General features: G+C 39.3%; 1 protein-coding gene across 4 annotated transcripts in view; it reads right to left on the bottom strand.

Annotated features, from left to right (window-relative positions):
* The window catches only part of CFAP54 (cilia and flagella associated protein 54), a 142115-nt gene extending 131155 nt beyond the window's left edge, over positions 1-10960 (bottom strand). For 2 of the 4 annotated variants that reach the window (XM_073000249.2, XM_078376051.1), the window contains exons 1-5: positions 10720-10958; positions 6164-6269; positions 3611-3757; positions 2435-2606; positions 1679-1737 (exon numbers count right to left, since the gene is read on the bottom strand). In XM_073000249.2, coding sequence (XP_072856350.2) covers positions 1679-1737; positions 2435-2606; positions 3611-3757; positions 6164-6269; positions 10720-10919 — 684 coding nt within the window. In that variant the 5' untranslated portion in view covers positions 10920-10958. Of the gene's footprint in view, positions 1-1678; positions 1738-2434; positions 2607-3610; positions 3758-6163; positions 6270-10719 lie in introns of all 4 variants that reach the window. The other 2 variants (XM_078376053.1, XM_078376052.1) reach the window with 2 other exon arrangements.
* Positions 10961-13566: the final 2606 nt, after the last annotated feature.

The following is a 13566-nucleotide window of genomic DNA, read 5'->3' as shown; positions in this document are numbered from 1 at the left end:
ATGGTATATTCTGTATTTCTGTCTCATTTGTTATATGTGTTAGGGACCACCAACTACACTAAAATGTTAAAACAATCACATAATATTAAAAGTGCAAACCACAGATAGCACAGCAAATTAAACTACTTTTAAAAGAAATTATATAGCAATCCACATAGGACGAGGTCCTTCTGAAACAAAGGATGAAACAAAATATTCTGGGACACAGATTTCCACAGCCTGGTTGCTGCAGTGAGAAATGTATCTCCAGTGTTGATGGGGGTATTAAAAGAGGACCTCTCCTGACAAACTCCCTGGACAGACTCATGGAACAAAAGACACTGACATCAAAATGAGGCCCAAATTTCTGATTTATGGCAACCCTATTAACATCTAACATCCAAATGGTCCTATCATTAACAAAAGATATCTCATTTCCCTGAAGCTAGTATAATTGTTAGAAATTATTTGCTCTATGGATGCAAAACTATGTCTGAAAAATGTATGATCAGGGCCTACCAAAATTTCTGAATCTAAAAATATTTTCACAATTGAAGACAGAGCTTCTAGATTACGAAAAAAACATCAGAAGCACAAAAACTAGCTTTAAAATGAGACTACAAAGTAAATTATTCAAGTGTACATTATTTATACAGGCCATAGAACTGTTTCTTGGCACCTTTTAATTTGTTTAATTACAAAGGCCAAAATTGTTCATAATTGAGCACACAAATAAGATGTTTATACAGTAACTATTTATTGTAACACAGAGATTTTAAGTTATTCACAGAAGTTGAATCACATGCATATAAATCTATAGTGACCTCCAAAAGCTTACCACAGTAACTAACATAGTTCAATAGTTGGACAATGGCCATGTGGGCAGAAGAATTCATGAACCAAGGTTATCCAAGTAGCCAACAGAAATCTCAAACTATCTGTGCAATCAGGCTGTATCTAAAAAACTAAAGCAATCACTGTGGTTTATAATACTCTCCCATAAAGGGTCAGAGATGGGTAAGGTCTGGATTTATGGCATCATCTCAAGCACTGCTAGTGCAGGAGAGGAAGAAGATGGGGTGGTTTTATCAGATTCAGCCTGGTGCATCTTCCTTTTTTAATTTCCACCCCTCCCACACTGCAATCAAAGAAGAGAAAAAATTACCAACATCAGCTGCAGGCTAGCACAGCCTAGGGAAATGGATCTAACAAATCAAAATGCAATTCCAATTCACATCCACCATGCCCCAGAATAAGAATACTCAGAGGTGGGGGGGAAATGGTGCAATTTGTCTTGGGCTCCTCCTCTCTTCCTGGTGTAACACAGGTCCTTGGTCTATATCTTCCATATTGCTCATCTAAGCTTCCCATCTTTGAAGACCAGGAATGCAGCCCCAACACAATGTTTGCTGAACACCCATAAACTGTGTCATATAGCCAGTATTGGCAGGAATATACAGGAACTCTTTACATCCCCTCTCAACCCTTCACAGTGGCTACCTAGGATTTGGAATAGCAGCTCTCAAAACAAGGTTTGTATTTCTATTAATTATTTCATAATTGTTTTAGTAAGGAATATACATTTTAAAACATAATATGAAAGCCAAAGCATCTAATACACAATAACTATTTTAAAAGAAAATGTATCTTGACAACCAGTCTTAGGAGAGAGAAAAATGTTTCAATTTATTCTCCATACCTTACAAGACTGACCTACAGTCATCATATGTCTGCATATGGTGTATATATGAATTGTACCTGTAATGACAAATTAATCATTTTCAAAACTCATGTGGAAGAGAGAGAGAGAGAGAGAGAATGTGTATGTGTGTGTGCAGGAGCATGCATAACATATAAATGTGACTACATACTGTATGTATGTTTGTGTGGATTGTGCTGATGATTGTGAATAGGCTGTATGTAGATTAGAGAAACAGAACTTCTCACCCCATGCAACAAATTCAATGTATGAAAAGTCCAGATCTAGCCCATACAAGGTTCAAGAATACCCCTTCCCTATGAAACTCCACACCTAGTCACACTGGGGGATCCCTCCACCACACAATACTTGCTTTTCAAGTGAGAAATAATAAAAAGATCCCCTTTCACCCACACCGCAAATGGGTAATGTGATCAGGGCTGGAAGGAAATCCTCCTGTTATTTCTCATAGATCAGTTTCTGTGACCAGCTCATTCGTAGTCCTAACAGGGAAAGTGAAGGGGTTGCAACAGGATCCATGCTGTTCATAATTTTCATTAGTACCAGATGCAGAATGGATGGGAATGCTCATCTCTCAAATCTGATACTGGGCATAATAGACGGAGGACCCAGTATCGTCATAGAGAGGACAGAGGTTGGCTTGAGAAGTGCCTGTAATCTAGTCCAACCTATCCCAATGCAGGAAATTCACAGTAAAAGCATCCCTGACTTAGATATTGGGAATTAGCAACATACCATTATAAACAAGCCAACACAGGTGCTCATGTGGCAGAGTCATCTGCATGATAAGTTGCCATGAGGCCAAGATTCTGAAACATGTCTTCATAGATTCCTGATTCTGAAGTTCAAAATCATTATCACACACCATTTTGTAAAGGCAAGTGTTCCTCACTTGCAAGACATGGAACTGAGATAAATAAAAAGAAATTGCTGAAATCAGAAAATTGAGATGAACATATAGAATAACCCTCCTTGTTTCTTCTTGCAGCCCTTTTTACTCCTGTGCCCCATTCCTAGCAATACTCATTGCCTCCACACTCTAGGTTCTATTTTTAAACTGACTCCACACCATAACACACCCCATTTCTTTGGCCCTTTCTGCTCATCAGCTTGTCTGTTCTTTTCATCAGATTCCATGTTTTTGAGATAATTAACTACTATGCCACCCTATATGCCACTTATTTTATTGCCCAGTGCTTAATCTAAGCAGGGGCTCAATGGGACATCTGCAGAACCTGGTTTTGGATCTCTATAATGGTGTTTCCATATATGTCAACATTTCACTTGCAGTATAGTAACTATACTGATTACACTGTCATGCAATTTGTACTTGTTTGATGTAAGGAGCTGATGAAATATTGTTGTTTATATACTGCCCCATAGAGCTTGGAGCACTCTCTGGGCAGTTTATAACATAATTATGCAAACAACACTTTGCCCACCACTGAACTGAGTACTCATTTTCCCAACCTGAGAAGTATGGAAGGCTGAGACAACCCTGAGTCAGCTACCTGAACCCATTGTGATTGAACTTAGGTTGTAAGTAGACTTGATTCCAATACTGTAGTTTAATCAATGAGCCACAGGACTCATTTATGATTCATAGTGTGATATTTTTAAATAAATTGTTAGGCTGGAATAAAAGGACATTTACCATAGATTCAACTATGTTGAATCAACCAATTCTAGAAAATTCTAAAACCTGCTTCACTTACTATGTTTTCCAACACAGACAAACCCAACAATAGAAAAGATGTACAAAATAAAGAATGCATGAATTTTCTTTTACTAACTGTTAGAAAATTACTGTGAGTTGTTATGTACAAAATGGCCTCAAGAAAACATTTTGTCAAATCATGAAAACATTAAATAACATAATCCATATACTATACACACATTGTATACTCTTACCATACGTGCAGCACTTTGATCTCTAAATCCGTTTGGGAAGAAACTGGACCTAAACTGCTGCATATCTAATCCAGGTGTGTCCATATTTACACTACTGATTAGCTGAAGATATCGCTCATAGCAATGTGAAAGTGCTAGCTTATACTCCTGGAAACAAAACAAAACAAAAAGTTGTTGCGCAAATGTTTGCATTATTTTCTGTGAAACTGCATACAATATTGCATATTTACAGTGCACTTCTATATACATATATCTATCCAGAAGCAAGCCCCACCCCACCATGTTGAATGGGATGTGAGTACTGCAAACTAATGGGGTCGGGGGGAGTACTATGATCTAGGACAGAAATAAAAGACAGAATAAGCTGTAATTTTTTATCACTTGTCTGCATTAAGCAACCAAAATTAAAAACTTTTAAGTAGTATAATTTAGTGAAGATTTAAGGAGGTACATAAATCTTTCCAACTGCAACCAACTAGGTTTGTTCAACTGCTTGACTTCGATTGCTTATATCCAACGTGAATGGATGTGGTGATAAAAAAAGATCAAATTGTCTTTACTGTAAAATACGTGTATGTCATCAGAGAAAAACTGCATATCTGAACAAGCTGTCTTTTTTCACATTTTTTAAAACATGCAGATAGAAAAGGTAATAACAATAGTGATGTTGGTGATTCTCTATTTCATTTTCCACTATAAACAATAAACCGAGATCTCTGCCTCTTCCTCTCCAACGCAACCACTTCCTGTGCAAATGTAAGGCTAGAAACGGAAGAATTTCAAAGATGAAGCATGAGCTATGTCATCGAGACTGCAAGTATTACATAAATGCCTGAATAAAACAAGACACAAAGTTTGTAAAGGGGGGGGGACATATAGTTTCTAAAACACAAACAGAATCTTGATCTGTTTATGTAAACTTTTTGCACCACTAAAAATTACAGTAGTTCATTAGCATAACCTCTTGCAATAATATGCTTTGACACTCTTTTGAGGCCAAGTCAAAGTATAAATGGCAATTAATGAATCCCAGACATCACCATCACCATTCTCCTACCATAAAGGCAGACAACTTTTGGGGGTCAAGGATGATCTTTGATGTAGCATGATGGGGGGGCACACATCCAAAGGGAAGACCAGAGCAAAAAAGGAGAAGGTCAGAGCAAAAAGAGGGGTGGAGGAGGAGAAAAAGAAGAAGAAATGATAGAGTGGCAAAATTAGTGGACTGGTCATTATGCAAAAAATATAAGTTATCCCCCAAAAACTCTAGAGAAGGTGTCAGAAAATGAAAAAGTTAAGGTCCAAACTGATAAGACACCTTGAACATAACACACCAGACATAATGGTAACAGAACAAAGAAATGTCTGAATCATTGACATTCCAATTCCAGGAGATGCCAAAGCTGAAGTTAAAGAATTAGAAAAATTAACAAAATACAGAGATCTGGCAATCAAACCCTCTCGCCTGTGGATGAAACATACCTCAGTGGCCCCCATCATCATCAGAGTTTGGGAACAATATCAAGAAATTTCACACAGTATTATAAGCAGTTGCAGATTTCAGAAATAACATCATCATAGCTACAAAAATGGCCATATTAGAACAGTATATATACTGCACCAATATTTAATAGATACTTAGGTTTTTGGTATAAACTTCTGTTGTGAAACACTAGTCAATGTTTTTATAATCTTGATTGACTGTGCCTGGTAGTTTTGAATAATAATAATACAGTAATTTATATTCCACTCTACACCAGAGTGCAATCCAATAAAATCAATAGTGCATAAACAAGTAACACAACATTTAACCAAACCTTAATATTATGTATTAATACTGTATTACCATTTCTGCCTGAATGGGAGGGATGGTAAAGGTAAGCCTATGGATTGTTTTTCACCACAAATCAGATCTACAGGCTTGCCTTTACCATCCCCCCCATTCAGTTCTAAATAGTGTATCCAGTTGTTCTAGAACAGGAGGTATTCATCTCCAGTCTTGTCTTTCTTTAGAGTAATACTGTGACCCAACACGTAACTAGTTGAGACAGTTAGTATAAATTAGATGCAAAACTCCCTTAGGAGATAAAAGATATTTACCCTAATATGGGCTTGCCAAACTAGTATGTTCCAAATTAGCTTAATTTTGGTTTTTGATTGGTCTTTGGGAGACAAACATGAGCTTCATTCATGAATTGACTTCCTTGGGCATGGAGCTCTATTTTCCTCTCCCTCCTGTTATGACCTTCTGTGAGGCAAAAAGCTCAACCCACAAAGTTTTTACCCTTTCTGAATCAGGTTTATATAATGCAAGGAATGGCTGTAGAATGAAGTGACTGATCACCAATTCTGGGGGAAGTAGTATCCAGTGAAATAACACCACAGATTTTGCTCATACATTTTGCATGTCTAGTTCTACCCTGGCAAAGTTTTTTGAGACATAAGTTATATTGAGCAAAACCCAAATCAACACAGGCATAAAGTCTGAAGAATACATGTGCTGATGTTACAGGGTGGGGGATGTTAACAGTGATTCACCAGATAATCACTTACTTTCATTTCCACAAGTTGATCACCAACTTCCACAAGTTTTTCATTGTAATACCAGTCTGGGAATCGAGGCTTGTACTTGTTCCACATATTGAACAAAGCAGTTACTCTAAATAAAAAATCACCGCAGAAAATTAGAGATTGAAAGATGATAATAAAGTCATAATACTTTTTTTAAAAGGAGGAAGCACTTTGGGTGTTTTTGTTTGTTTCTTTGTTTTTTTGCTTTTAGAATTTCCTAAAACATCACATTGAAGCAGGAAAAAAATGCAATTGTACAATCTCTAGAAGGGCAACTCGTAAGGCAGATGCATCTCCTCCTCTCAGGGCAGAGAAGGGGTGGAGGGGTTGCTCTAAGGAAAGGAGAGACCTGGCCTTGGATTTTCCATGAAACCTCCTTGCCCTACCATCAGTAAAAGAAAAGTCCATGTTGTGACCAGATTAGAAGGTGCTCTAGATCTACAGCAGTGGTTCTTAACATGGGCGATAATGCCCCCCTGGGGGCGATTTCATTTTTCAGGGGGGCGGTAGAACGAAAAGGGGTGGTGTGGGGGCGCTGGAGCAGAAGGGGGACGGTAGGGGGGTGCTGGAGCAAGCCAAACCTGTGAAGATGGCTGCAGCCTTTTTACAATGTGCATGAATATATATTTTCCTCCAATCTTAATTTAGTTTCAGAGTTTTCATTTTGAAATTTTTAGTTCCTGCATTGCGGTTTGTTTTTATGCCCTTTTTATATTTCTTTTTGTGTCTTAAAATTCACTTGCAACTAAATCACTAAATGTTACTTTTGGGGGGCATTTCATTTTCTTGGAATTCAATTTTGTTTTCAGGGGTCATTGGATTTAAGTGTCTTTAAATAAATAAATAAATAAATAAATAAATAAATAAATAAATAAATAAATAAATAAATAAATAAATAAATAAATAAATAAATAAATAAATAAATAAATAAGATATCACTGCGGGGAGGGGGGCGATGATAACTTCCTCAATGGCTTTCAAAAAGGTTAAGAACCACTGATCTACAGGATTCCAAATCTCTAGGCACATACTGCATGTTGCTGTTACTTGTCAACAACTTGCTTCTGAATTATGGGGACCTTGTGAAATCATGATCTCCAAGGACCTATCACTATCATTAACACATACTGGTGGAAGAATATACCAGTTCAAGAAGAGGCATACATAATTTCCCTCCTGCTGGTTCCAACAAGAGAAAAATCATTAACACAACAATAGCCTAAAAGAAGGAAGAAGAAAGAGAACACTGTTCCTTCCTCCCAATTCCCACAGGCACCCAGCAGGGCTTTGGAAAAAGTGGTTTTTCTCCCTTTGTACCTTGGCACCCTCGCCAGAAAGACAATTCTATATACCCCCAAGGACTAGAACTTTTGAACATCAGAAATTGAAATGGGATTAAAGTTAAGTATTAAAATGTTTATTTATTTGGTATGTTGACTTCAGTGCTTTCAAGCTCCGGGAAATACTGGAAGATGCTCATTTTACAAATCCTCCATAATTCTTTGATGAAGTCTATAGATAAAAATGGGGAAATCTCACTGGACTGGAACAATGACTAATAAAATTAGAAGACAAAAATGTCAGAATCAATAAAGCTTATTTGACAACCACAAACAAAAGAACTGCTCAACACTGAAATCAAAACATACATGCCATTATAAAAAAGCACACAGATTAAATTAGAGTAGAAAGAGAAAATATAGCTTAAATCAAAAAGAAAAAAGATATACAGCTATTAAAGATACAGAGGATAAAACAGAAATGGAAGAAAATGATAAGCTGTCTAAGGAACATTAACTCATTAATTTGCAGACCACCTTTCTCCCAATAAAGAACTCGAGGAAGCTCACAGCTTTTTTAAAAAAAGAATTAAGACACAATAAATTATACATTAAAAACAATTAAAGTTTTCACTTCATATCACCGACATAACATACTAATCACTCAACAAATATTGTTATGACACGGTCCAAAGGGGGGAAAAACAGCACTCAAAACATCTGTAACCTACAAGTTTTTCTTCTCCCAAAAATGAACTTATCCACCTGTTTTACTTTCCAGCACACTGTTCAAGTACTGGTGCGTGGATGTTTCTCACTTTGCTAATACAATTGAGGAATTTCCTGTTCTGCAGTTGGAGCAAAACACTGCTCTGCCCCAGTTACAATTTTCAAACAGATACTGTGCACTAAGACCTTTTGCAGAAAGGAACAAAGTCATAGAAAGGCGAATGCATAGGTGGAAACATCCAAAAAGATATAAGATCACCAAGACCTTCTAGCAACCGTTGGCCAAAATCCTGTTATGCAAATTGTGCTGGCATAAGAGAGATGGCATTTCTGGCAAGGAGACATTACTGATAATTAGAGTTAAAAGACTTCTTACTTTGATCTCAGTGATTGTGCAACTCTCATATAAGGAGGCTGAATGATGTGAGTCATGTTAGCTCTAGGATCAAAGCACAAACTCTTTAACTGATGGCAATCTGCTGCTGTAATGATATCCTCTCCCTTGCACTGGCAAAATTTACATGACAAGGTTTGGACATTAGGTTGCAATCAACAGAAGTAGCTGCAATACCTGGACCCTTACTTAATGTCATCATCATTGATGACACCATCATTGGTTACATGTGTCTGTGAAGATTCTCAATCATCCAGGTATGGTTAGCTGGAAGCTGAGTCATGGTAATTCATGGCGAAACATTTCAACCTAACAAGAAAAAAGTCCAGTTGTCATGACTCAACTTCCAGACATTGGTTACATGGTTATCACTGAAGACATGGATGCATATATGCAAGGCTTGGGACCATCTTGTAGATGTTATTATTTCTTATTTGTAACAGCTGTTGTAACAACTGCAATTTTTATTATTGTTAATAAAATAAATGTATTTTAGAACAAAATGGATAAAATGGATGTGTGAACCAGATGCACAAAGGAACTTCCAGACGGGCTCAGCAACTGATGGCCTCTATATATTTTGACCTATATCTATTATCAGCCTTACTCAATTGAACCAATAGTCCTGCATTATGAATAGATATGGTCCAAATGTCCATCAGGAAGGTCCAACTGCCCACTCCTGTGATTTTTCATTCTTTTTTTCCTTAACTAGGAAACCAAATAAAAATGTTGATGACATTTATTTAGCTAAAACATGCATAGGAGGCCTTATATGAGGGCTCTGCATTAAATTATTCTTTATAAATTACTTGCAGAGAGCAGTGAAAAATGTATGCTTCAGATTCAGGAAAACAGTTAAATTATTAGTCTATGCATCTGAATTATCAAAGGAGGGTTTTCTGGCTGAAAGCCATGAAGTTCTTAATAAGCTTTCATGAGTATTTGAGACATAGTCTTTTTTTTAAGTGCCCATGGCAGATGCTTTCAATTCCTCTCACCCACCCCCTCACCCCATTACTGGAGAAGCATTCTGGGACCTGATGCAGATGGTACAACAGACAGCTTATTCACACAGATGTTGCATGTGCAATTTACTAAGAAAAGCAGTATTACAGGAGAGAAAGAGGCATGCACTTGACTTCAAGGAAACACCAGGCCTCTTCTATCATAATGCACAGGGGGAGCACATACACGTACACATTTCATAATTTTCCTAATCCTGAAGGTGGCATAATATTAAGCCTTTCCAATATGAAATTACTCAGAAGAATAAACCCACTCAAGTAAGCAAGTGAGTCATATGTTGCAGTAGCATGTGCCAGAGATAAAAAAGACAGTTTTTTTTTCATTTTTGTATCAACTTAATGTATGCAAAACAAACTAACTGGGTACACTGCCCAGCAATAATATAGTGTGGATCTTCTGCTAAACTGTCACGTGTTCATTCGTATTATCACATATATTTCCAAGTTACAGGAATGCCTTTTTGTTTGTGATATTACCCTCGTAAAGAATATAATTAAAAAAGCACATTCTGTTTGTCACTGAATTGCATATATTTTTAAAAATGACAAAATTGAGACGTATGAAAACAGCGTCAGTTTGCCCACACAAATGTAGCCAGATCTTTGTTCCTTTTCGCTACTGACGAAAGTATGCAGTCCACTGAACTGAAAAAAATCAGGAAAAATAAATTGCCTGATATTTGAGTATAAATAAAACTCAGATTGCATCCCGCCCCCTTGGCAAAGCTCTTCAGCCTTTCACAATTACGTAACAAGGCGACTATTCAACGAGAGCAGTGTTTTGCACCCCATGGAGATGCACAGGCGGGAGAAAATCACCTGATGAATTTCTGCCTGGCGTTAAAGGCGCGGAAGCACTGCTTAGCAGGGGAGAGGCAATCATCAGTCGTTATACTTTCAGAATTGTGGTTTTTGATAGAAATAAAACTCTGGGTTAAGATGCAGAGGAGAGGTTTTGAGCCCGAAAGGAGGAAGGGTCGTCAGACAATGCCCTGCAGGCTGCGACTGCAGGAAATGGAAGGGGGGAACCTAGAGATGGGCTTCAGTTCCCCGGAAAAGCAGCGCACCTTCGCCCCACCAGCCCCCCCCCCCACCCGCCAGCTTTACCCTCGCCTATGAAACTCCTGCTCCCGGGAGCTCCCGTCGCCAACTTCCCACTTCCGCCGCAAGAAGCTCAGGCAGGCCCGCAGGTCCCGCTCGAAATTCTCGACCACCGGGTTCCCCGCCTCCACCGGCCCGTAGAAAATGGCAGGCTGCGGGGGCAGCAAAGACGGGGAGCGGGCTCTCGGCTTGGGAATTTCGGCCATGGCTCCCCATTCGGGCCCTCCGCTTTTTGCTGCCGCAGGCGGGACGCGGACGGTTGCTAGGCAACGAGGACGAAGCAAGCCGCGAGGTGGCGGCGGGAGCTGAAGGAGGCCGAGGGCCAGGAAGGGAAATACGGGGCACGGGCAATCCGGTGGACTCTCCACGTTTGTGGGTTGTTGTTGTTACTGTTTTCCCGTTGTGCACACCATACAAGGTCTCGGGTGCAGCTAAAGGTGCCCGCTTTTTGGTTTAATGTTGGCTGATGAGGATAGAATTGGGCTACATGCCTATCAGGGGAATATTTCCCTTCTCGCTCTACGTAAGAAATGCCATGCATACAATGCAGATATATCCCTGGATTATCTGTGTTGTCGCATTAACTGAGTGGGTAGATGGAAGTGGAACCTCAATCAAAATGGTCTCATGCCTCTTCATTTCTTGTCAGCAGTGCTTCTGTTTAGGGTGCTGCACCCAGCTATGCCATTTTTCTCTAGGAGAAGAGTTGAGATCTTCGATTCTGTAGATGCTTTGGACTTAAATTCCCCTCCAGATTCCTAGCCAAAATAAGCGATTATTTGACACTTGGAAGTCTGAAATATTTAGAAGGCTAAAGGTTTTCCACCTCTTTCTGTAGGTGGGTCTTGTTCTATATTGTACTATCCCCCGCCCAATTTCTGCCTTTCTTTTCCAGCTGTCAATATTCTGTCTATACCATCTTAGTTCTTAATCCTCATTGGGCTGGCAGGGGGGGGGTGCTTTCTTTTTCCTGTTTGGGTCTTGTATTTTTGCAAACCTTGGGGTTAATCCCTGCAGGCTGTTTTCTCCCTAAACTGGAGGAAATGTTTAGAATAGTTTGTATAAGTAAGGCCAAAATAAGAAAGAAATCCAGAGGTGGGTACAAGGCACACAAAGGGCAATTAGACAGCAAAATTATCTTAGGTTGGAGGGAACTCATTAGGACTCAGAAGAATTGCTTGGAAGTACATTGAGATATTTAAAGTGATCCTTCTGTTCATATGCAAAACTGGGGGGAAAGGGTTAACTCTCCCAAAAATCCAGCTGTGATAGCAAGTGATAGTCTCTGCATTTTCATCTGCTTTAGGAAAGAGCATCTCTTGCCCTCTTTTTTATGTTGTTGGAAATGACAAAACCATAAGAAAAATAAAGAGGTCCGAGCAGGCACAACAGAAGAAGAAGAGGTGTTTGCTCTGAGGCACCACAGCCACTGGCAAAGAAAAACAAGCATCCTTGGCCCCTCCCCAAAAGCACACCAGCTCTCACAGCAGCTGCCTGGAAAGCTCCAGGAGGGAATTCCAGCAGTATTGTTTCCCCCCCCCCTCGCCATTCACACCTTCCCATCTACCTCAGGTGCAAGAGCAGCAGCAGCCTCCACTGCTGTGTCAACCTGTCAAGCAGCTAACTGGCCAGCAAAGCTTCACCTCAGCTTTTGGAGCACCCCCTTCCCCAAAGTCTCTGTGTTAACACACGCAGCACACCATCCCAGCCCAGGATTCTCTGCCTCTGCTTGGAGGAGACCAACAGCTACTCAGCTTCTGCTTCCCTGCTAATGCTATGTTTGAAGAAGAGAAGGGAGGATTTCCTCCCCCACACAGATACTCCTCCTTTAAAATTTAGTAAGGGGAAATGAAGGGGTAGATCAGGCTGCTATCACTTTATCCTTGTTTCTCCCTTTCACACAAGCTCATTGCTGATCTGGCATAGAGCATATCTTAAACCCTGTTTTTAAAAACTTATTTCAGAAAAGAAACAACAGAAAAGGAAGGGGTACCCTTTCTCTACACTGTCATCAGACTGACTTGGAGGCTATACACCCACCACTGCTTCGAGACAAAACAGGTGACTACACATGCCTGAAAACAGGCAAGTTCTGTGATCTCAATCGTACAAACAAAAAAAAGAGTAGGCCCTGCCAGTGCTCCAGAAAGGATCAAAAAGAGACCGGAAAAGCCCCGGCTGGATCACTATCAACTGTACATCATGAAATCAAAGCTTGCTCTGTCACGTTTTTTCAACCAATGTGCATGTAACAGCATGAGTTCTGTAATAGTGTCATGCATAAAGGCAAATCAGATGTATAGAGGGAAGACAAATTTTACAGAAATGGTCTTTTCCTATCCTTGGAGCACCAGAAGAGTTGCAATGTAGGTTTGTTGAACCTAAGTTCTACCTGCGTCTACAGTGCAAATTGTCTTAATGTGTTTAAGAATTGGCAATGTTTAAAAATATTAGCTAAGTATTCTTCCAGATCCAAATGTTTGCCTGTGAACCTCACTTTGTTATTTAATTATTGTACACCATCTTGGATGGCCCTAGTAGAAGGGAACTCTTGGAATAATAATATTAACAACAACAACAACAACAACAACAACAACAACAACAACAACAACAACAACAACAACAACAACAACAACAACAATTATATGATGATGACAACTGTGAGGATTATCATGAAGCATATTAGAGGGTCATCTAAGACCAAGAATCATATCTTCCTTCAAAGATAGAGCTGGTTCCAGCCCCAGCACACATACCATTTCAGAAGTGGGTTGGGCAAGTGCAGTCAACAGGCTCATGTTTTCCTTGGAGAATTAAAGTACTGTAATAGAACCCATGATCAATTCTTTTATA

This window comes from Pogona vitticeps, chromosome 5 (assembly GCF_051106095.1).
Source record: "Pogona vitticeps strain Pit_001003342236 chromosome 5, PviZW2.1, whole genome shotgun sequence".
Lineage (NCBI taxonomy): Eukaryota > Metazoa > Chordata > Lepidosauria > Squamata > Agamidae > Pogona > Pogona vitticeps.
This window is presented reverse-complemented; position numbering and strand designations above follow the sequence as displayed.